The following is a 26,178-nucleotide window of genomic DNA, read 5'->3' on the forward strand; positions in this document are numbered from 1 at the left end:
TTTCTAATGATGAGGGGACTTGGGTATGCTTGTAGATAAGCAAGGAGGAAGCTGATAGATAAGTATACATTGAAGATTAGAGTGAGAGTATGGATAATAGAGGGAACAATCTGCTAGAGAAAATGGGATGGAATAAGGTAAAGGGTGTGTATAGAAGGGGTTGGACTTGTTGAGTGAAAGGGCTGCCTCATCATCATAAATTGGAGGAACTCCGTGGGGGATGTGAAATGTCAGAACTCTTCATGAATAACCTTTTTTTTTTTTTCTGATTAAGTATGAAATGAAATTCCCAGCTTGAAAGCACAGTAGGAGGAAGAGGGAGAGTAGTGACACATTTACAAAGATAATTCCTTTATGTGGTAAACTTGTGATAAACAGCCTACAGTATAACAATTTACAGTATGTTTATAGTGCCAAATTAACAAAATGGGACTAAAAACATTAGTATAATTTTTTAAAATAATATTTTATTTTTTCCCAATTACATGTCAAGACAATTATTTATTTTTAGTTTTCAACATTCACTTTTATAAGATGTTGATTTCTAAATTTTTCCCCCTCCCCAAGACAGCATGCAATCTGATATAGGTTATACATATACAGTCATATTAAACATTTCCACATTAGTCATGTGAAAAAAGAATCAGAATAAAAGGGAAAAATCATGAGAAAGAAGGAAAAAAAAGAGAGGTAATAGTATGCTTCGATCTGCATTCAGACTCCATAGTTCTTTCTTTGGATGTGAATAGCATTTTCTTTCTTAAATCCCTTGTATTTGTCTTGGATCATTGTGTTGCTGAGAAGAGCTGAGTTACTCATAGTTGATCATCACACAATGTTGCTGTTACTGTGTACAATGTTCTCTTGGTTCTACTCACTTCACTCAGCATCAGTTCATGTAAGTTTTTCCAGGTTTTTCTGAAATCTGCCTGCTCATCATTTCTTATTGCATTCCATTGCATTCATATACCATAGCTTGTTCAGCCATTCTCCAGTTGATGGGCATCCCCTCAATTTCCAATTCTTTGCCACCACAAAAAGGAGTGATATAAATATTTTTGCACATATAGGTCCTTTTCCCTTTTTTATGAGCTCTTTGGGATACAGACCGAGTAGTGATATTGCTGGATCAAAGGGTATGTGTAACTTTATAGCCTTTTGGGCATAGTTCCAAATTGTTCTGCAGAATGATTGAATCAGTTCTCTATTCCACCAACAGGACATTAGTGTCCCAATTTTCCCACATCCTCTCCAACACTTATCATTTTCCTTTTCTTCATATTAGCCAATCTGATAGGTGTGAGGTGATACCTCAGAGTCGTTTTAATATGCATTTCTCTAATCAAAAGTGATTTAGAACACTTCTTCTTATGCCTACAGATGGCTTTGATTTCTTCATCTGAAAACTTTCTGTTCATATCCTTTGACTATTTATCAATTGAGGAATGGCGTGTATTTTTAAAAATTTGACTCCATTCTCTGTATGTTTGTAAAAATTGTTTCTCATCTTTCTGCTTTCCTTCTAATCTTGGTTGCACTGGTTTTGTTTGTGCAAAAGCTTTTTAATTTAATATAATCAAAATGATCTGTCTCACATCCCATAATGTTCTCTATCTCTTATTTGGTCCTGAATATGTAACTTAATTTTTCCTTTAAGAATTTGGATGCTATACCACTTCGTACATACATGTTTAGTATCGTTGTTACCTCATTGTCTATGGTAATTTTTAGCAAGATGTAGTTTCCTTCCTTATCTCTTTTAATTAGGTGTATTTTTGCTTTTGCTTTGTCTGAGGTCAGGAATGCTACTCCTTTTTTTTACTTCAGCTGAAGCATAATAGATTCTGCTCCAGCCCCTTACCTTTACTCTGTGTATGTCTCTCTGCTTCAAGTGTGTTTCTTGTAAACAACGTATTGTAGGATTCTGGTTTATGATCCACTCTGCTATCTGCTTCCATTTTATGGTAGAGTTCATCCCATTCACATCCACAGTTATGATTACTGTGGATTTCCCTCCATCCTATTTTTCTTTCTGTTTGTCCTCTCTCTCCTTTCACTCTTTCCATCCTACCAAGTGTTTTGCTTCTGTCTGCTGCCTCCCCTCATTTACCTTCTCTTCTGTCAGTCCCTCTCTGCCCCACTTCCCCCTTACTAAATCTTTTCCCCTCCTAATTTCCTGTCAGGTAAGATAGATTTCTGTATTCAACTGAAAGTGTATATTATTCTCTCTTTGAGCCAATATTGATGAGAGTATGGTTCAAGTGATGCCCATTGCCAACCTTCACATCTTTCCCTCCACTGGGATAGGTTTTTTGCACCTCTTCATATGACATAATTTACCCCATTCTATCCCTCCCTTCCTTCTACACCCAATGTACTCTTCTTTCTCATCCCTTAGTTATTTTTTTATGTCATTCCCTCAAATTCACCTTATATTGTACCCTCTGTCTATGTATAGTTCTTCTAGCTGTACTATTAGTGGTACAGTTTTTAAGAATTACAAGTATCAACTTCTCAGGTAGGGAGGTCAACAGTTCAGCTCCATTGAATCCCTTATGTTTTCTTTTCCCCTTTTTCTTTTTTAGACTTCTCTTAGGTCTTGAATTTTTTGTTTAATTCTGGTCTTCTCTGAAAGCTTGAAATCTTTCTGTTTCATTGAATGATCATTTTTTTTTTCCTTGAAGTATCATGCTTAATTTCACCAGGTAGGTGACTCTTGGTTGTAGTCCTAGCTCCTTTGCCTTCCAGAATATCATGTTCCATGACCTCTGATCCTTTAATGTTGCAGCCACTAAGTCCAATGTAATCCTGATTGTGGCTCCCCAATATTTGAATTGTTTCTTTCTGGCCACTTGCAGTATTTTTTCCTTGACCTGATAGTTCTGTAATTTGGCTATAATGTTCCTTGGAGTTTTTATTTTGGGATCTCTTTCCTGAGGTGATTGGTGGATTCTTTGAATGTTTATTTTGTCCTCTGGTTCTAGGCTATCAGGGCAGTTGTCCTTGATAATTTCTTAAAAGATGCTGTCTAGGTCTTCCTTTTGATTATGGCTTTCAGGTAGTCCAATGATTCTGACATTGTCTTTCCTGGATCTGTTTTCCAGGTCAGTTGTTTTTCCAGTGAGGTATTTTACATTTTCATCTATTTTTTCATTCTTTTGAATTTGTTTGATAGGTTCTTGATGTCTCATAGAATTATTAGCTTGTATTTGCCCAAGTCTAACTTTTAGGGAGGTATTCCTCAATTAGCTCTTGTGCTTCCTTTTCCATTTGGCCAATTGTACTTTTTAAGCAGTTGTTTTCTTTTTCTAAGCTGATGATTCTTTTTTTGTAATTCTCTTGCATCACTCTCATTTCTTTTCTTGATTTTTCTTCTTCCTCTCTTATATGATTTTTAAGCTTCTTTTTGAGCTCTTCCGTGCATTCTTTCCAGGCTTGAAACCACTTCCCATTTTTCTTTGGGGTTTTGCCCTTAGGTGTTTTGACATTGATGTCCTCTTGATCTTCCCTGTCACCATAATAACTTTCTGTGGTCAAGTTCTTTTTTCGTTGTTTTTTGTTCATCTTTTTTGGCTCCCCACCCTTTTTTTAAAATTTGAACTCTGCTCCCAGGTTGGAAGGGACACCATCTCAGGCTTCTTGTGCCAGGAGCTGCAGGCCCTACCTGTTTACCTGGTGCTGCACTGATGCTGCCCTGAAGCCTGTGAGGGACCCTCATGTCTGGCGCTATGCTGAGGGGGTAGGGTGGGAGGTTAGCACTGCTGGAGGCCATAGGGGTCTGGCAGCTTAAATGGTGCTGAGCCAGGTCCTAGTGGTGGTGTCTGGCATGTGCCGAGTTTGGTGAAGTGTTTCTGCATTTTCCTCTGGCTACCCTGAAGCATGTGGAGGTCTGACTGCTGAAGGCTGCCTGTTTGCTTAGACATTGTTTGTGGTGTCTACATGTTTGCCTGGGACTACACTGAAGCATGGGGCAGTTTTGAGAGCTGGCTGTTCCCCTGTCTATGTTGAGATACACAGGGGGACCTGGTGTTGGTGTTTGCCTGCTCCACAGCACCGGGACTCAAGATCTCCCACTGGTTTGCTGAAGTGGGGCTTGCTGGGATACTTCCTGTCCTGAACTGCATTCCCCTTTTACCTGAGTGAAATAGCCCTTTCTTGTTGATCTTCCAAGTTTCTTGGGCTGAAAGATTGTTTCACCCCGTCTTTTTGCTGGTTCTGCTTTTCCAGGATTTGCTTTGGGGCACTATTTTATGGTTGGTGAGAGGTGAATATGGGAGAGTTACGGCAATTTACTGCTTACTCTGCCATCTTGGATCCCAGAAGTTGTGTCTGTCCCATTTTTGTTATTTTGTGGTTTGCAGGTCACTTGAGCCAAATTTTGCTAATGATGCATTCATGACTACATAGAGATGAAACTCCTTCTGCCAGTCCAGATTGGCATCTTCTCTACAATTTATAGTTCTAGAACATTTCCGAGAGCACTCATGTCAAACTCACATGGAAATAAGGACCATTAAACTATACATAAGGGTCCCTATAGGCCACATATTAACTTAGAAAACTACATATTCACATTATCTATATTCTTTTGTATTTTATTTATTTTCTTATCTCTTTCCTAAATACATTTTAATGTGATTCAAGCTACATTTGGGTGTATTGCAGCCATGTGACTGATACCTTTGGCCTAGAGCACTGCCAGGTGAAGTGGCTTACATGGTTACACAGCCAAGGTTCAGGGCAAGATTTGAAACAGGTCTTTCTAGCTTCAAGGCTAAGCCTCTAGCTACTATCCATACTACATTTCACGGCATTATACAACAGAGTAAAATTTTATAGACTCTTTTAGTTGGAAAGGACTTTAATCATCACAATCATATATATAATCTAGTGCCCTTATACGAAACTCTAAGGTTTTTTCCAAATTAGCTCTCAGTAGTTGAAGAGATATGAACTGGGAGCAAGGTATAGGGAGAAAAAGCCAACTTAAAGGATTTCTAGGTTTTAGGAAGTGAAGAACTTTTATAATCACAGTTTTATAGTCAGGTAAAATTTGCCTTATAGTTAGAAAACACTTATCTTGTACTTGATTCCATCAATACTGGATGTGTGAATTTCCTTCTTCACTACGGTAACCTGAAAAAAATACTTAATCGTGTCACTTTTTGAACAATTCTTATGATAGGAAACTTGTTACCTTTCAAGGCAACTTTCCTCTGGATACATCTCTCTTGTCAGTGTCCTTCCTAAATTATGAAGCCTGATGTCACCAGGACAGACCACCCACCTCCATGTTGAAAGAAGTTTTTGTGACTTTTTGTCAGAGATATTATAGAAGGAAATGATTTGTGCTTCAATAAAAATTGAACTAGTTGGTTTACAAAAAGTTTCTTTCAATTCTTATGTTCTAGGAGCTCCCCAGTAATTGTAAGAGATTCAGCTAACTTCCAAAGGCCCTGAAAAAATGTTTGCATAATGTCCCTATTCAAATTTAGCCTTGGATTTGCTTTGCTTATTTTCTTTGGAAATTCTTTAGAAACCGTGATTTCTTAAATGTTTAATAAAATGTAAATGTTAGTGTTCATTCATTTTCTCAACTCTAAATCTTGCCTCAAACTGTTCTCAGACTTGTCAACTTTGTTTCATTATATCATGCTATTACTAGCTTGCCCTACTTTCTGTAATAATTTTGGAGAATATTGTTTCTAACTATAGAATTAAAAACCAATACTTGGCATCCCATTGTATTCTAGTATGACCTTCAAAAAAAAGCATTAAAGGGCACAGTTTAATGATTCTGCAGGTATGTTTGCTAATCTTAAGAATTCTTTTTTTCCCCCTCACGAGAGATTGTGTAATAAATAAAGCATTGGGTTTGTCCAGAGATCTCATTCTGAGTCATATCTGTTGATCCATGTGACCTTGAGCAAGTCACCTTATCCATAAATTTGTAATAATTTTTATATTAACTGCCTCATAGAGTTGGTATAAGGAAAGTTATTTACAAATTTCTAAATGCTGAAGAAATGTGAGATACTGTTATAGATTATTGTTTGTTAATACATTTGTAATTAAAATGTTGTATACATGTGAGCTGTTATCACTGCAGAGTAATGTGATATATGGCTAAAAAGCAATGAAAATGATTTTACCCCTTTTTAAAAATAGCAGTACTAGTGCGTTATGACATAAAAAATTTTCTTCACCACAGATCGATAAATGAAAGAACAATTTTTAAGCCCTTACTGTTTGCCAAATTTTGTGCTAACAACTGAGGATACAGATTTTTAAAAATGAAAACAGCCCCTGCCCTCAACAAGTTTTCATTCTTTATTAGGGGAGAACACTACACATAATGGAGAGGTGACTGGGGAAAGATATTTTACAGTGGAAAGTTTAAGTGATGGTGAGTGGAGCCATACAGGAGTAGTTTAAGAAATGGAGTTCAAGAGGAATGACAGTTAATTTGACTTGCTCCATGGTTTGATTATGATTTTAGAACTGGAAGTAGAGAGGAGAGGGCAGGTTGGTATGAAGATGGCTAGAGAGTGAAATGAAATGTGACTGAGTCATTGAAAGGCTGCAGTGGGCATACATACATACATGCGTACATACATACCTTTATATATATAACGTATTCCACTAATATTGGTATTATTAAAAAAAAATTTTTTGGAAGACCTTTCAAATTTCTTTCTGAGCCTGATTATGAATCACAGGGGTTAGCAAGAGGACCCGATTGGTTCATTATATTTACCTTGGTTCTGAATGACCTTTGGTTATTTAAAAATAATTTCTATCTTCAAAGGAGAAATATTTGTCACCATTGAAATTACAAGAAAAAATGGCCTCTAGGCCGTTCTAGGAATTACTTTTGGATTCTAAAATATATGTTTCAAAAAAATTTTTGAAGAGTGGCAATGATATATAGTGGAAAGAGCCTGAACTTGGAAGGAGCAAATAGAATCATTCTCTAAAAGAGGGATGAATTTGTTCAGTTAATTTGATTAATTGTTTTTATTGACCCCAAAGGCCAGAACTAAGAGTAGAAGTTGTAGAGAGAGAGAGAGAGGTCGATTTCAACTACAGGTGAGCGAAAACTTCCTAACTCTTAGAACCATTCAAAAGCGTAATGGGTTGTACCTCCTTAGAGTTCTTCAATCCAGTGCTGATATTGTTGAGGACATTTTTTTGTCCCAGTGAGTGACTGGACTAGGTTTCTTACTGGGGGCCCTGTGATTCTTAGAGTACCAGCACTACCACTCATGTGAAACTTTACCATTAACTTATTTCAACCATCTGGGCCTCCATTTACTTGAGGGCAAAATGAGAGGATGGACTAGATCAGGGGTGGGGGGGGGTGGCCCTCTATGTCCTCAGTTGTGGCTCTTTGACTGAATCCAAACTTCACAGAACAAATCTCCTTAAAAGCATTTGTTCTGTAAAACTTGGACTGAATCAAAAGGCCACACCCAAAGACCTGGAAGGTCCACATATGGCCTCCAGGCTTCAGGTTCCCCAACCCTGGACTAGATAATTGCTAATGTGTCTTCTAGTTTTAATGATCTGTGACTGGCAGCATCTTTGAAATACAAATGACCTTCCAATATGACTATAAAACAACCCTTGACTTCAGATAATCTGATTTCCGATTTTTTTTTTATCAACTTACATCTAACAGGCAGCATACAAATGAATTTACTTCCATTCTGCTTCCTCATATGGTTTGTGTAATGCTTCCCTCAGCTACTACCCTAAATCTGATTCTACAATCCTTATTATCCCCAGCCCTTTCTTAAATTCTAATCAAGATCCCTCTTCTATGAGAGATACTAGGTGTCTTGTCTCAGCAGTGAGGAAGAAGGATTAAAGCAAATATTAAGTCTATCAGTATATGTGTACCTTGACAGAGAAAATGCAATCATGGGCTCTACTTTGTTCATTCATTCCTAGTTTATTGAACATAAAGTATTTTTAGTTTTAAAAATTATTACTAATTGTGTTGATAAGTATGTTTTATTTTGATATGTTTTGTTTTATTCCTGTCAGTGACCTCCTTGTGATCCTTGTGGGATCACTGGTGTAAATATTTTTGGAACTCTTACTGTATAATTGCTTTCTAAAAGATCAAACCAATTCCTACTTCCTTCAGTGGTTTATTATTATGCTTCCCACATCTACATAAGTATTGAATTTTATTGTTTTTATTATCTCAACAAAATTGCTGTAGAGTGGCATCTTTTTTTTTTTAATTGCGAAGTATTATTGACCAGCTACAGTGATTTCAGTATTTGAGGTGAATACAGAAACAGGATTAATGTTTTTCAGTCTTCTGGTTTTGTTCTTATTGCTAATATATTTTTAAAATGATATTTTTATTAGCATCTTCATTTTAAAATTACATTTGTTTCAGAATGTATCTTTCTCCACCTAACTTATCCTGTAAACCAACCCTTGTAACAAAATTTTGTTACAAAGTTTGCTACCAATTTGTTACCGATTTACAGACTACAGAACCAACAGCTGTGTCTGATAGTATTTCTTTCTAGCTACATGACACTTGCCCTGGTTTTATCATTTTATCATTTCTTGCGGGCAAACTTGCAGCATTTTCCTAATTAGTCTGCCTGCCTCGGATCTTCCCCTCTCCAGTCCATCTGCCATATTGTTCTTGTAAAGTGCAGGTATAACCATGTAACTTCCCTACTGAATAAACTTCAGTGATGCCCTATAGCTCTTTTGATTAAAAGAAAAATTAAACAAAAACTCTTGGAAAACAAAATCTGTAATCAGTATAAAAGATTCACACCACCTCTGCTAAAGAGGAAAGGACAGTCTACTTTCTCAACTCCTCTTCTGGGTCATTATTATTATACATAATTCAGGTGGAAAGGGGAAGGGTTGTGGATGTTCCTCTTTCTGTTCATGTTGTTGTCATTGTATATATTGTTTTCTTGGCTATTGTTGCCTCACTTTGTATCAGTTCATATAAGTCTTTCTATGGTTCTCAGAGTTTTTCAGAAAAAAAATTTTTTGAATTCATTTGAGATTATAATTAGCTTCAGCAAAGTAAAAAGTTAACTTTTTGTAAATAAAACTATAAAGCCATCCATATTTTGATAAAAAAACATAGATTAAAAAAAAAGACAACTATCAAATAATTTTTGTAAGACTAAAGTAAGAATTAAATTTTTAGAGATATATTCAGTATATGTGATTAAACCAAACTATTATAGTAAAAATGACAATATTGCTCAGATGAACATATAGGTTTGTTCATTCAAAATACCAATAGGCTACTTCATAGAATTATACAAAATAATACAATTCCCATGCAAGAACAAAAGATGAGGATTTTCATTGGAAATCATGGGAGAAAAAAGTGGAGAGAAAGGAATTTCTCCCTACCAGTTCTCAAATTATATTATAAACAACTAGTAAAAAAAATTTTATAAGCCCCAGCTCTACTTAATCTCCAGTTAGGCATATGCAATTTGCTATGTGGCTTAAAGCCAGTCTGCTTCTTGTCCCCTCCCTGATTCCTCCAAAATGAAATGAAAAAAAAAAATCCAGATATCAGAATTGTGGGCATTAGTCATTTAATTACAGGAATATTGCAAATAATGTAATAAAAAAAACTCAATGAACAATGGCAGTCAAATTAATGCTTGATTGAACTGTAAAAGGATCTTCCATATGGCTGTGTAGGAAGAAAAATAGGGGGATGGTAACTGTACACAATTAGCAGTTGGCAGGGCATGCCCAGCTGATTCAGTACCAGTTATATCCCAAGTGGGTAGACTTTACTTAATCAAAACTTGAGAAGAAGCATATACAACAGAGACATCTGGAGATTTGAACATCTTGACAGAAGGGGTAATTTTTATCCATTCTGCTCTACATAATACTTTACAGAGAACTGACTTATCAACTTTAAAGCCTTGATAATTAACACAGAATTTTTAAAAATTGCTATAGGAGGTCAAATACCGACTGCAACAAATGGAGGAAGTATGATCTCATTGGTATTTGAAGAGACAGATGGGAGGCACAGTATTCTCTATTGACTTTAAAATTCTGTATGCTGCAAGTGACTGTCTAATTTCCTCTAACACACCAGTAGTAATGTTTCAGTTACAAAACAAGGGAGGGAGGAGATTAAAAACACACATAAAAAACCTTTATAATGAAGTTAGTTCCCTGAAGTTAGATGGTATAAAGCAGAGGTATGAAAAAATCTGCAAAATTGTGAGCAGACCACATTAAAATGTAATTGGGAAATAGTTAACAAAACAAATAAAATGTGTAATAAATTAATATGCAGTACAACATAGAAAATGTTAAATTGTGACTGTCTGAGGCAATGTGTGACCCACAGGGATTTCAGTTTGATACCACTAGTATAAAGAATATTACTTCATAGAGTAAGTATTCATGTGTTTGTGCCTGTGTTCTTTTACCTTCTAACACTGCAATGTTAGGCATTCGTATCTTTGAGTGATAATGATTATAGATTTTTAAAACTAAACTAATTTTAACAAGGATCTTCTCTTCTTAACTTGGACTTAGTCTTTCATCTTCATGAGGTCACCATTTGGGGCTATCAGCAATATGATATAATGGAAAGATTACAGGATTTGGAGTTGGAAGACCAGGGATAAGGTTCTGGTTCTGTTGCTTATTGGCTAGGAGACCTGGAACAAATCAGGTTACCTTTTTCAATTTTAGTTTCTTTGTCTATAAAATAGTGATGATGATAATGAGAAAAATGACAATAATAATGACAGCCAGCATTTATATAGCACTTCAAGGTTTGCAAAGGGCTTAACAAATAATATTATCTCATTTGATCTTCACAACAACTATGAGAGAGGAAGTAGGTGCTATTATCAACCTCATTTTACAGTTGAGGAAACTGAAGCAGACAGATGTTAAATGACTTGCCCAGGATCACTCATCCTAGAACATGTCTGAGGTTGGATATGTCTGGGTCTTAACTCCAGGTCCAGTGCACTCTCCATTGTACCATTTGGACTGCCTATTTCACTGGCGTCTTGTGGGGAAATTTTAAAGAACGACAGAGGGTTGTAAGCACTAAAGAAATCTGTCGATGTGATGGATTCTGGAAGGAGCAATGGGTGTAGAGTTGAAGGACTTGAGTTCATATTCTATCTCTGATGCTCCTGGAGGTTTGGGCTAGATTTCCTCTCAGGACTTTTCAAGGTATTAATCTGTGATGCTTTATATCTCCTCATTTGATGGACGAAGAGACGAAGATTCATAGAATCAGGGTGGTGTAGTGGAAAGAGAACTAAATTTAGAGTTAAAAGATATGTATAGGGCAGCTAGGTGGCACAGTGGATAGAGCACCGGCCCTAAAGTCAGGAGGACCTGAGTTCAAATCTGGCCTCAGAGCAAACACTTATCACTGACTAACTGTGTGACCCTGGGCAAGTCACTTAACCCCAAGTGCTTAAAAATAGAAAAAAAATTTTTTAAAAAAAAGGTATGTATAGAGGCTAGGACTGTGGATGATTCCTTTGGCTGTAGAGAACTCTGGGGAAAGTAACATTCTCCCACTCAAGAAGGTCAGCACCTCATTAGACAGTTTTTCTTCTCTTATTCTCTGTGATAGAGTTGCCTGGTAAGTATATGGATGGGAGAGAGTAGATATTAAGGGAAGGTACTAGGGAAGGGTAGGCAAGAGTCCTGGATAACACCAAGGCTGAGAACCTGAGTTCTCATCCTGAGGCAGGATGATGTTGTCTTTCATAGGAGTAAATAAGGTAGGAGTTCTAAATTAACAGCTAGTAAATAACTGATTTTAAATTTGAACTCAGGTCTCCTGATGCCATTGTTCAGTGCTCTTTCATCAGCTACACAGTTGCTGGAATATCTGAACATGATAATAAAACTTTTTACTAAGATAATTTTGTGTGTTTACCCAAGAAGTTTTTCAGTACTCAGTTAATTTTTGTTTATCCTTCTTGCTTTTTTTTTTTGAGAAAAAGTAAAACATACTAACGTATTAACATGATATAAACCCATTTCATTCGACCGTGTTTTGTTAAAAATTAATTTTAAAAAATTAATAGAAACCTATTTTCTTTTCCCTCCTATCTCCCCCCTACTATTGGAAGACTGTGGGGAGAAAACCAAAACCCTTGTAACAAATATTTATAGTCAAACAAAATTAATTACCTCATTTGCCAGTGTCCAAAAGTATATGTCTCAATCTCCACCTTGAGTTCATTACCTCTCTGTAAGGAGATAGTATCTTTTATCATAGCTCCTCTGTATTCATAGTTGATTATTGCTTCAAAATTGTTTATATTTATGATATTATTATTGTATAAATCATTATCCTATTCCCGCCCTAAATTCCCTATTACTATTGAGGGCAGCACCATCCTCTTAATCCTGCAACCTAGGGTGTTATCCTCAACTTATCATTGTCACTTACTCCCCATAACCAGTCTGTTCCCAAGGCCTGTCAGTTCACCTTCTCGGCATCTCTCATAAACACTTCCTTATCTCCTCTGATGTTGCTGCCACCCTTGTGCACGCCTCATCACCTGCCTGGACTATTGCAATAGCCTGCTAGTGGGTCTGTCTGCCTCAACTTTCTCCCACTCCAATCCATCCTCCATTCAGCCACCAAATTGATTTTCCTAAAGGGCAGGTCCAACAGTGTCACCCCATCTCCCACCCCTTACTTAATAAACTCCAGTGCAGTGACTCCATATTGCCTCCAACATCAAATACAAAATCCTCTGTTTAATGTTCAAAGCCTTTCAGCAATGAAGCCCTCTCTTACCTTTCTAGTCTTCTTACTCCATACCACATACTCTTCAATCCAATGACATTGATTACCTGGCTGTTCCATGTCTCAGCTCTGGGCATTTTTTCTGGCTGTCCTCCTATACCCAGAATGCTCTCCCACTCATTTCTTCCCACTGGCTTCTCTGGATTCCTTTAAGTCCTAATTAAAATCTTATCTTTTACAAGAATCCTTTTCTAACCCCTCTTAATTCTAGTGCCTCTCCACATGTTTATTGTTGTTACCCATTAGATTGTGAGCTTTTTCTGGGGTAGGGGCTTGCCCTTTGTCTATTTTCATAGGCTCGGCATTTAGCACCATGCCTGGCACTTAGTAGGCATTTAATGAATGCCTATTGGCTGACTGCTCACTTCACTCTTCTTCAGATCCTGCAGGTCTTCCCAGGTTTCTATGAATCTTTCATCATCTTTTTTTATAACATAAAAGTATTTCATTTCAACCACACATCATAATTTCTTCAGCCATTCCAGTTCTTGGCTATGACCAGAAGAGTTGCTCTGAATACTTTTGTACACATGGGTCCTTTGCCTCTTTGATTGCTTTGAGGTATAGCCCTAGTAGTAGTGGTGCTAAGTTAAAGGGTATGCACAGTTTAATACTTTTACTCCAAATTACTTTCTAGAACGACTGTACCAGTTCAAAGATCCACCAACAAACCTTACCACCTCAAAATAAATGGAATTCATATTGAGGTTAGCATAGTACCTCTTTGAATTTGCATAAATCAACAGTGGGCAATGAATGACAAAATAACTGCTGGGTTGTATTTGTATTAACATTTGACTTTTTAAATTGACTTGCTAAACTTTTTTAGCTTAACATCATCAAAGTCCTTTTAACTAGTTCACATTCAGGAAAGAGCCTGGTGTCAAGGGTTTGAGGCCCTAACCTTGCCTCTTTTAGCTGTGTAATCCTAGGTAATCCTTCTTGACTCTCAACTTCCTTACAGCTTTGATGGGGATAGCAGTTCTTTCTGTGCCTAACTCACAGAGTTATTGTGGGGATGAAACAAAATAGTTTGTGTGAGGGAACAAAACTTTGAAACTATAAAAGGTTATATAAATGGGTCCTTTGTCATGGACTTGAGCAATGAAAGGCAGTGAATTACATTCCTTCTTTATGGAAGAAAGAGCATGGTATAGTGGAAGGAGTGAAGACTTTGAGACAGATTCTGACTCAAATCCTTTTATTAAGGGGATTTGTTCTGTGAAGTTTGGATTCAGTCAAAGGGCTGCACCTGAGGACCTAGAAGATCTGGTGTGGCCTCGAAGCAGCAGGTTCCCCTCCCCTGAGGCAGAAGGTCTGAGTCCAGTCCTAGCCAGTTTCATTAATTGTGTGACTTTGGGCAAATCCCTTAGCCTTTCTAAGCCTCAGTTTCCTAATCTATCTCATGAAGGGACTGGAGGAGATGTTTTCTGAGATCTAATACATAGTTGACATTCTGTATTTATGGCCTTTAAGGCAGGATGCGTGAGAATCAATTATGAAGTGAAGCCCTATAATCATATTAATAAATATTAAGGGCCTACTGTATGCCAAGTACTGTGCTAAGTGCAGGGAATAGAAAAAAGAGGTAAAAGACAGTCTCTGTCCTCAAGCAGCTTACAGTCTAAGGGGGGAAACAATGTGCAAACAGTACAATTAAGAATGGTTGGGGTACACTTTTTATAGAAGGTGGGATTTTAGTGAGACTTAAAGAAAAATGCTGAGAGCTGAGAAATGGTGTGTCATGAAACATTCAGGAGGCCAGTGTCACTGGACTGAAAAATACATGTTGGGAAGTAAAGTGTAAGAAGACTGGAAAGGTAGGAAGGGCTAGATTATGAAAAGCTTTGAATACCAAACAGAGCATTTTATATTTGTTACTGGAGTTATTAGGGAGCCACTGGAATTTATTGGGCAGGGGGGGTAATGTGGTTAGACCTGTGCTTCTAAAAAAAAAAATCACTTTGGTTGCAAATGGAGAATAGATTAGAGTGAGGAGAGACATGAGGCAGGTAGACCCACCAGCATGCTGTTGCAGTAGTCCAGATGTGGGGTGATGAGGGCATCCACTAGAGAGGTGGCAGTGTCAAAAGAAAGATGGAGAAACATGCAACAAATGTCGTAGAGGGAAAATTGAGCGATGTTGGCAACAGCTTGGATACAGGCATGAAAGATAGTGTGGAGTCCAGGAGGAGTCCAAGGTTGTCAGACTGAGGGACTGGGAGAATGGTGTTGCTTTCAGCAATAATGGAAGGGGGGGAGCGGGACGTAAGGACAGTTTATAGGGAAAGATTATGAGTTCTGTTATGGGTATATTGAGTTTAAGATGTCTACTGAACATCTAGTTTGAGATGAGTGAAAGACAGCTGGAAATATAAGATTGGAAGTTAGCAGAGAGTTTGGGATAGGATAGGTAGATTTGAGAATCAGCAGCATAGAAATGGTAATTAAATTCATAAGAACTGATGAGATACCAAATGAAGTAGTTGAGAGGAAAGAATGCTCCCAGGACAGAATATTGTGGGACACCTGTTGGTTAGAGGGGATGATCTGAAAGAGGATCCAGCAAAAGAGGCAGAGTAGGAATAGTCAGATTGGTAGAAGGAGAACCAGGAGAGAATGGTGTCCCTAAAACCTATAAAGAAGAGAGCATCAAAGAGGAAAGAGTGATCAGCAGTGTCAGAGGCTGCAGAAAGGTCAAGAGAATGAGGCTAAATGAAGATCACTTGATTTGTCAACTAAGCGATCATTCTTTAGAAAGAGATGTTTCAGTAGAATGATAAGGTGATAAGCTAGATTGTAAGGAGTTAAGAGAGTGAGAGCAGAGAAGGTGGAGGAACGTATTGTAGCTGGCTGTTTCAAGGAGTTTAGCTACAAAGGGCTAAGAAGGAATTCACAGTGTATAACATCAGGGTTTTTTTTTTCCCTGTAAAATATGAGGTAAGGTTCTCAGCTAAGAGAACTGGGGGAGGGAGAACCTTGGGAGGTTGGAGGAGGGGTGAAAAGGTTTGGAAGAGCTGCTGTTGAGAGTGAGATAATGAGCTGATAAAGGAAGGTATTAGTAGGATTGCGTAGCAACAGTGAGGGCCCACTTGAGGTTGTGAACATAAATTTGTAGGAGACCCAGTCAGAGCAGTTGTATGATTTTCCTCCATTAAATTCAGAGTTGTTTGTTGTAAATTGGAATGATTTTTGTAAATAAATGTCTCTTTTCCAAATTATTTCTGAATTGATCTTTTTTTTTCCTGTGGTTGCAGATAGTTATCTACTGTCATAGCGTATAACCCTTTTGTTTTAAAAAGAATTATTTCTTTATATGACACATGCTTGCTTCATATGTTCTAGGTGAAAAACGACTATATGTTAGAAATAGCTGATCAAGTGGACCAGGAAATTGCTTTGAAGTTGGGTTGCCTTGAAATACGGTGAGCTTGATAAACTGTACTTATTTATGTGGATATTTATCTTTTGAAGGAAGATTAATTCTTTCAAATATGTTTACATTATTCCTCTTCACTTTACTATCTATCAAGGATTTTTTTTTTTTTGGAGGGGGAAAGGATTGTAGACCTATCATTTATTTGGTATAGGAAACTTCTGGCTAGAAATTCCTTCTACCATTTCAGTTCAGCAACTGTTATATACTTTATAATCTTAGGAGGTTGCCTGAGGTATTGAGAGGTTAAGTGAGTTACCCAAGATCATACAGTCAGCTTATGTTACAGGTATGCCTTGAACCCAGCTTTTTTTTTTTTTTACTCCTAAGCCATCATTCTGTGCTCTTTTCTGTACTTTGTGTCATCAAAATATGGCCACAAAATAAAAATTTGAGATGGAAGAAACAAGTTGATTCATTAAATGTATTTAGTCAGTCAACAAGCACTTACCACATATTGGGCATTGTGCTATATACTGGAGATACAAAGAGCTGCAAAAATGCAAGTCTTGCCATCAGGGAGCTCATATTCTAATGGGAAAAGTAATGTGCAAAAAAAATTGTATGCACAATATGGAATAATAAGGGTGGATTGAGGGAGGAAGAGAGAAGATGAGGAAAAGCCTCTTGCAGAAAGTGGAATTTTGAGATCTGGAAGGAAGACAAGAGGCAGAGGTGAAGAGGGAGATCATTCCAAGCTTGGGACAAGCTAGTGAAAAGGTACAAAGTTGGAAGATGGAGTGTCATGTTTGGGGAGTAGCAATAAAAGGCCAGTTCAGCTGGATCATAGAATATGTAGCAGAGAGTCAAGTGTAAGAAAGGGCCAGTGTGTGAAGAGATTCAAGTGCCAAATAGAAGATTTTATATTTGATCGTGGAAGTAATAGTGAACCAGTGGAGTTTATTGAATGGAGATTTGGGGTATTTGTGTGACATGGTCAGACCTACACTTTAGGAAAATCACATTGACAGCTTGAACATAGGAATTAAAGTGAGAAGACACTTGACAGGGAGACCAGGCAGAAGAGTGTGGCAATAGTCCAGGTCAGTCAGTCAAGAAACATTGACTTGAACTTCTGCTATATGCCAGGCGCTATGCTGAGTGCTGGAGATAAAAATAAAGGCAAAAAGCAGTTTCTACTCTCAAGTAGCTCACAGTCTTAATAAGGGAGACAATATGCAAACAACCATGTATAATAAAGGTATGTATAAGAAAAATTGGACGTTAATCAACAGAGGGAAAATACCAGAATTAGAGATGGGGAAACACTTCCTGTAGAAAGTGAGATTTTAGCTGGGACTTGAAGGAAGCCAGAAGGCATAGGTGATGAGGGATAGTATTCTAGACATGAAGGACAGCTAGTGAAAATGCCTAGTCAAGGGGTAGAGTGTCTTGTATGAGAAACAGCAAGGAGGCCAGTGTCATTGGATCACAGAGTTCATAGAGAAGAGTGAGAAGACTGGAAAGGTGTGTGTTGGAGGACAAGTAGGTTTGAACACCAAACAGAGGATTTTATATTTGATCTTGGAGGTGACAAAGAGCCCCTGGAGTTTGAGTAGGTGGTGGGGTGGAAGAGTGACATTGCCAGGCCTATGCTTTAGGAAGATCACCTTGAAAGTTGAGTGGAGATGAATGGGAATGAGGGAGACACTTGTGGCAGGAATATCAACCAGCAGATTATTTATTGCGGTAGTCTAGGCATGAGGTGATGAGGGCCTGCACCAGCTTGGTATCAGTGTCAGAGGAGAGATGGGAACACACGTGAGAGATATTATGAAGGTAAATTTCACAGACCTTTGCAGTAGATTGGATATATTGGGTGAGAGAGAGGAGTTGAAGATGACACCTACTTTGCAATCCTGGGTGACAGGATGGTGACATTCTTGACAGGGGAAAGGTGCTAAAAGCCTGTTTCAAGATGGTGAAGAGACTGAGAGCGGAGAAGCAGATGAATTCAAGAGACGTGAAGGTAGTCACTATAAAACTTGAGACACAAGAGGAGACATGGGGTGACGATGAATGAGAAGTTGAAGATGACGTGAAGATTGCCTTCTTTTTTGCTACTTTCTCCTCTTTTGTATAAAGCTTTTTTTACCTCAGCTTGGATGTCTAGGAGGATGATGGTACCATGTATAGTAAAAGGGAAGTTTGGAAGAGGGGAAGTTTAGGGAATGTGTGCTAGGATACCGGTAGAACTGAGGAGGCTTGCATTAACACCCACACTTACACAAAACTCAGAAAAGTTGTGGTGCAGACATGGGACTGTTGAGGTTAAGTTTGTTCACAGGTGAATTAATTTGGGACCCATCTGTGTTCACTTTGTTCCAGCTGATTATAAAAGCAATCCGTAAAAATTATAAAAGGACTTGTAAAGAGCTCATGAAACCCAGGCAACCACTTTGATGACTGTTTTTAATCTTCTTGTCAGCAGTTTTTATTTGTTTTTATCTTTTTGAACTCATTTTAAATTGCCTTGAGAACTGCTTCTTCATGGGAGTATTGAAATAAGATTTGGGGGATTATTTTAACTCAGACTTGGAGCAGTCCAGTGGACCACAAGCAGGATAGCTACGCAGATGGGGCTAAGATAATGAATTCTGTTTGTTTATGTTGAGTTGAAGATTTCTATGGGCATCCGGTTTGAGATGTCCAAGAGGAAGTTAGTGATGGAAGACTAGAGTTCAGGAGAGAAGTTTGAGATGGATATGCAGATCCGGGAATTATCTGCAGAGATGACTATTGAACTCATGAGAGTTGATTAGATCATTAAGCAAGATAGTGTAGATAGAGAAGAGAACAGGGCTCAGAGCAAACCCTGAAGGGATACTCATGGTTAATGGGCATGACCATGGTAAAGGTGCTCCAAATGAGACTAAGAAAGAAAATACAAGAGTATTATTACTAAATGTAGCTAATAATTCCTGTGATGGTAAAATTGCTAATTTTAAAAAACCAATTAGTTGTCTTTTAATGTGTTTTTAAAGACAGTATGTAAAATTAAACAGTTCAGTTATGAGAAATACTAAAAAGTAAAAGTCATCACAGATATCACCATTTTCAAAATTTTCTGCTCTCTAGCTTTTGTAAAAGTGCTTACCATAACTACAGTTATAACTTTTGCCACCATCTAAATTTGCTGTAAAATTTGAAGAAAATTAATTTATTCAAAATATTAATTTACATTTTACACTTATAAATTATAAAATGTCATTTAAACATGCATATACTTATTGTTACCGAGGGTAAATATGTGTAATGTAATTAGTCAGTTATTTAATGCTTAAGGTGTTAATAAAGGATTTTTTGCATGAACGCCTTGGCCTATGGTCTCACCTTCCAGGGGTTCACAAACCACTAAATGAGAACCACTGGTATAGTGAATAGATTTATCTGTATAAAGCTACATTAACAAAATAGAAATAAGATAATTAGTGAACTGAATATGCACTTTTAAAAATTAGCCAACAAATAACCAAATCTAAAATAAGTACCAAAGAGATATATTAAGAATTAAAGAACAAATAGATAAAGGGAACCCCCCCAAAAAAGACCCCAAAAAATGATAAAACCAAAAGATGGTTCTCTGAAAAGATTAATGAAATTGATAAATCTTTAGCCAATCTGATTAAAAAGAAGAGAGCAAAAAATAAAATAGCAAATGAACAAGGTGAAATCAAAACAAAATGAAAATAAATTTAAAAAATATCAGAACTTATGCACAGTTATATGCTAACAAAACTGAGAACACAAAAGAAATAAAAGATAGACTAAGCAAATTGTAATGTAATATTACTTTGCTGTAAAAAATGATGAATATGGAGAAGCATGGGAAGATCTGTATGAACTGATGAAGAGTGAAATAAGCAGAGCCAAGAAAATGAAATACATAATGACTACAAAAATGTAAATGGAAACAACAACTACACACACAAAACAAAAGTGAGTATTGTAGGATTATAAAGACCAAACATGACTTGAAAGAGATATGAGAGAGCACGTCAGATCCACCGCTCTGAGGTGATGGGAGGTCGACACTTGTTGCACATTGCAAGTTCTTCTTTAAAAAAAACAAACAAACAAACACAAGAAAAATACTCTTACATAGAATGGCTCATTTGAGATAATAGGAGGAGAAATACTGGGGTAAACTATGATGATATATTTTTAAAAAGCTTATTGTTAAAAATGATCTATTTTATATAACCCCACTAAATAGATATCCCATATGTACTTAAGTATAACATTTGAAGACATCATTTTAGCTTTTTAAGTGTCAAGTCAACAAGCATTTACTGAGCTCCTACTATATACTAGACACTGTGTTAAGTGCCAGTTAATAATAGCTGACTTTTATGTAGTGTCTTAAGGTTTGCAAAGTGTTTTACCAATGTCATTTCATTTTATCATCATAACAACCTTGGGAATTTTGTGCTAATATTGTCACCCCCATTTTATGGATGGGGAAACTTGGGTAGAGTTTAAATAACTTCCCCAGAGTCACAAAGCTAGTAAGTGTCTTAAGGATGGATTTGAACTCAGATCTTCCTCACTCCAGTTCTAGGATTCGATCCATTGCTCTACCTAGCTGCCTCTTGGCATGTAGTTCAACTTTTTACCTTGTACAAGAACCCCTTTCTACAACATCAGCACATGCTCATCTCTCATTTGCTTGACCGCTTTCAATACTATAGAACTCACAACCTCCAAAAACATCTCATTCCATTTGGAGAAAACTTTTCTTTTAAGTTGTTGTTGTTGTTGTTGTTAAAATTTGAGCCCACACTTTATTTCATGTAGTTTTCCTCCATCATTTCTTCATGAACTACCTAGAATGAGGATCTCGCTTCTATGGAGTATTTGTAGATTTTTTGTTGTAATCTTAGATATTTGAACTACTGTCACTGCCAAGTGACTGCTCTTGGTGCCCAAATGCAAGCTGGTTTCTCTTTGAGAAAATAAAAGGTTAAGAATTCATAGCATGTGTCCCACACATCTTAGGTTATTAAAGGCAATGAAGTATTTCTTTGAAGTGCTTCATTGTTTACCTTAAGAAAAAAAGATTTTAAGAGACAAGGGAAAGCTGACTTGTGTCAAGATTATAGATTTAGAAAGAGATAGAACCTTAGATGTCATGGAATCTAAACCCCTCAATCTCAGGTAGTAAATGTTTAAAGGATGGATGATTTTCCTGTATGTAATAGGGAGTTAATGCTAGGTACTGGGATAGATTTTTGTCAATATGGTAACTATAAAGAGGTCTGCTTTCTTACCAGGTCATATATTTGTAGAATTTATCAAAATTAATGGCAACTGTCCACTTATGGTAATTCATATGGACACAAATACTTTTAGAAAGAACCCAGAAAGTATTTCCATAGTTTGCAAATTAATGAATGAACACTTTTTTAAGTAATTATCTTTTGCAAAACATTGTTCCGTGTACTGGTAAAACAAATAGGAAATTAAGGTCTCAGCACACAGGGAGCTCAAATTTTGAAAGGCTGAGAGACAGTACATTTAGGAGGTTCCAGCTGCAAGCCAGGTAGAAAGGCTCATTGTTTTGTAGGCTGTAGAGGCTACACACCTTGTTTAGTGTTATTTCCATTAATAGAACCATATCAATTTCTAACGTTCAGGCATTTAAATGGTGCCAAGAATGTTGACATTGAGTACTTTCTTTCCTGGATCTTCACTAGCTATGGTTGCTGAGTTACCAGGTCACATCTCAACAAAGGTTAACTCCCTAGATGATGAGTTCACCAGTGGGCTAAGCAGGGCAGGTAGTCTGGGATAAGCCTCTTATTCTTGGGACTTGTCTGCTTTTTGCTATTAGTAGATGGAGTTAGTGGTGACAGGGAGGGCACATCCTTTCTCCATATGAGTTCTTCCCTGAATAATGATTGTGCTGGCTGGAAACAGTCTGTTGAGCTCCTGATGGAGATTATTTGGTGAAGATCAGTGGGGTGTCAAACTAGTTTTATTATCATTGGAAAATACTCAAGACCATCTGGATAGAAAGAGTACGTAGATGAATTTTTGAAACATCACCAATCTAACATAGAAGCATGATATAGTAATGAGGGTGACAACTGCTGTAGCTCTCTCTGCCAAAAGCAGAGCAACTAATGACATCTTGACCTGGCTTCATGGTGATTTTATTCTTTAAAAAGTGGAGAACTCACCAAGAAAACTCTTCTTCTGGGTCTGATTTCTCACCAAGTAGGAGAAACTAGTTGAGACCAATGATGGAAACCTTGTGAGGAAATGACAGCTCCATCTTGGAGTTTGTGATAAAGGTGATTAAAAAAAAAAAAAGAAAGCAAGAGTAGGAAGCTTGCAACATGGCACTCCCGGTTTGGGGAAAGCAGATTTCAGAGTGAGAATAAGAAAAATAAGTGGGATCCTATATATTAGAATTCTTCAGAGGAATTCATCCTAAAGGGAATGGAAAGCTCTCAAGCATGAAACTCAGAAGATAAAAAGGGAAATAGTTCTGATAAAGAGAATCATCTAAAGATACTAACATAAATGCATGGGAAATTTATCAACCACCTTAGTTTTTAAAAGAAATATGTACACATGCAAGTCTGAGAGAACAAATTCAAAAGCTTGGCACTTGAGCCAGCACAATCATTATTTCAAGTCCCATAAAAAGAGTGAGGGGTGTGCTGAAGCTCAAAAGGCAGATGATTTTATTCTTATATTCTGTGAAACCAATGTGGAAACTGTTGTTTTATTCTGTGAGGCTGGCAGGAAAAGCTGAAGCTGCACATGTTTTTCTGTTTGTCTGTTTTAACTATCTTTTTGAAAAGGAGACTCAAAGACAGGATAAGATTGCTGCTTGGGATAAATGAGGTGATAAGTGATAACAAAGAAAGGGCAAAGACACCCGGCTTTTCTTCTGCTTATTTTCTCTGCTAAGGGGAATGATGTTTGGAATGGAAAGTACAGAACACATGGCCAATAAAATAGGGAGCTGATATCCATGGTGAGGAAGGAGATAATAAGAGAGCACTGGAGTTGCCCTTGATAAGTTAAGGTTACATGGCACAGATGAACTAAAATCTCTGATATTGAACAAGCTGTGACTGCTTAGTCTCTGTTATCATTGTTTGAAAGATTATGAAGTACTGAAGTGCCACGGAATTGAAAGCAAGGAATGATGTCCAAATTTTCAAAAAAGACAAGAAATGAAGTCTGGAAAATAGAAGCCAGTGAGTTTGATCTTGATTTCTGTCAAAATTCTAGAACATATTATTTAACAAAAGGAAACATGATTATAATTAGACAGAATGACTTCATTTCAAAGTCTTACTAGATTAACTTTACTTCTGTTTTTGACAGTGAGTCCTTTTGAACTGGTAGTTACAGTTTCACTTTTAGCAATTGAGTTAACAATCTCCTGTGCTGTTTTCGTTTTCTTTTTCTTTTTAAATAAAGATATGGACCAGACAATAGTACAGTTAGATGGATTTGAAACTGGGCTGTCTTTTGCCTCTTTTTGTATTGTTAGCACTCGGCATGTTACTTGGCACATAGTAGGCACTTAATAAATGTTTATTGATTGATTGGTTGAATGGCCAAATTAAAAGAATACTTGCTGATGATTCCAAGTCAACTTGAAAAGAGTTCTTCAGTGGAGTTCCTCAGGAATCTGTGCTATTCAATATATCAAAGACTTAAATAAATGCCTAAGTAACATGTTTATAAAATTTTGACACCAATCTGGGAGGGATTAAAAAAATCTTGATTTGTTAAAATACTCTACCAAATTGAATAATTGAATAATATGAAAATGAACAGTATATAAATGTAAAGCATTATATTTGAGTAAAAAAAATAAACTTCATAATTATAAGAAGAATTCAATTTACTTAAAAAATTAGGGTTTCGGATGTTACAAATTTAGCATCAGTTAATAGTGTATAATAGTGGCCAGGAATTCTAATGTAGCCTTGTTGCATTGAGACATAATGGCCAGGAAAAAGACAACTCTACTCCCATGGTTCTCTCTTCTGCTCAGTCCCCATTTGGAGTATTTTATTCACATCTCTATGGAAGTTCCTCTGAAATCTAGCCCTCATCCCTATCTAGAACTCTATTCTCACATCACTGGACTGCATTATGGAAATGTTCACCTACTTGTCCTGTAGTCTTCTGAAACTTGTTAGGTATAAAATGGAATTCATCTTCTCTACCAAACACACTTCTTCCTAATCTTCCCCATTTTTGGTAAGGACATCTCACTCTTTATAAGTACAAATCTAAATAAAATGTAGATTCTTCTATTTTGCTTTTAAAGCCCATTGTAACCTGACTTTAACTGTTCTAGACTAACCTCCCACTCACAAGGTATACATTCTAGCCTTCTAGCCTGCTTGCTGATCTCCATACATATTTCATTTCTTATGTTCCTACCTTGCCATAGTCCTGCTCACCCTCTTTACCTCTCCTTATTGTAATCACTGCCTGGTGTCAAGATGCACCTCAAGTGCCACCCCCCCAAACCCAAGGAGCCTGTCTTGATCCCTTGAGTTGTTAGAGTTTTTCCAGCCTACCTCACTTTATTTTGTTTTACATTTTCATGTGTTTTCTGTTTACCCACATGCAGATTGTTTTCCTTCAAAAGTATGTAATTTGCTTGAGGGCAAAGTTCTTTCTTAATTTTTGTCCTTACATCCTTTGTTGTTCAATTATTTTCACTTCTGTCCAACTCTTTGTGACCCCATTTGTAGTTTTCTTGGCAGAGATACTGGAGCGGTTTGCCATTTCCTTCTCCAGCTCATTTTACAGTTGAGGAAACTGAAGCAGACAGGGTTAAGTGATTTGCCCAGGGCCACACAGCTATTATGTGTCTGATTTGAACTCAGGAAGATGAGTCTTCCTGACTCCAGGCCTGGCACTTTTCCCACTGTGCCACCTAGCTGCCCCCTTGTATCCCTAGAGGCCAGTATATTGATCAGCACATTGTTAGTGCTTGATAAATGCTTATTGAATTGAATTGGATCCTACGTTGTAGAAGGGTCATTAATATATTGTAGAGTGTTATTACACGGACAGCACGGATAGAAAACATGTGGCTTGGAGGAAGCTGGGTACAGTGGAAAGAGCACTTGGGTCAGAAGTCAACTATGGCCTTAAGCAGGTCACTTAGCCTCTCCAGACCCTGATTTCTTCATCTGCGTAATGAGAGCATTGGGCTAGATGGACTCTTGAGGTCCCTCTCACCCCTGTAGATCTTTGATCCTATGACACAGTATGGAGGTCAATTAAAGGAAAGTGATTGGCCTGGAGAATAAAGGACTTAGGGGAAACATGATAACTGTATGTATGTATTTCAAAGGCATATATGGAAGAGGGATTAAACTGGTTTTATTAACCCCAGAGGGCAGAACTAAGAGTAATGGGTGGAAGTTGCCACTAGACAGATTTAGGTTTGATGTAAGAAAGAATTACACAGACCATTAGAGCTTTCCAGAAGTGGAATGCGCTGCTTTGGTAGGCATAGGTTTGGAATAAGGATGGAATGAATACTGGTCAGGGTTTTTTTTTTGAGGGTGTTAACCCATAGGTGGTAACCAGTTTCCGATGCTGAAATATTCTGATTCAAATTGTCTTAATTGTGCCTTCTGTACCTGCACAAAATAAGTTTACTATCTCCTCTTCTACATGGCAGTAGTCCAGTTGAAGATAATTGTCACTTTCCCTTTTCCTTGCTTCTGTTCTAGCCATTATCCTCATTCCCACTGGGCATTTTCCATATGATGTTTTCATTTCCATTCACTGCCCCAGTCATTCTTTGTCATATTAAAATGTGTTGAGAATTGCACACAATACTCCAGGTGTGGTCTGGCTCACACAGTTCCCGGGGACCATCACCTTTTTTGTTGTGGTAATGGCCGTAGCAGTGATAGAG

General features: G+C 37.2%; 1 protein-coding gene across 1 annotated transcript in view; it reads left to right on the forward strand.

The window, feature by feature from the left end:
- The window catches only part of PTK2 (protein tyrosine kinase 2), a 304,848-nt gene that overhangs the window by 55,175 nt on the left and 223,495 nt on the right, over positions 1–26,178 (forward strand). Inside the window, exon 5 of the mRNA XM_027845408.1 lies at positions 16,172–16,251. Within this exon, the coding sequence (XP_027701209.1) occupies positions 16,172–16,251 (80 nt within the window). The remainder of the gene's footprint in view (positions 1–16,171; positions 16,252–26,178) is intronic.

This window comes from Vombatus ursinus, unplaced genomic scaffold (assembly GCF_900497805.2).
Source record: "Vombatus ursinus unplaced genomic scaffold, bare-nosed wombat genome assembly UNPS02005236.1, whole genome shotgun sequence".
NCBI lineage: Eukaryota > Metazoa > Chordata > Mammalia > Diprotodontia > Vombatidae > Vombatus > Vombatus ursinus.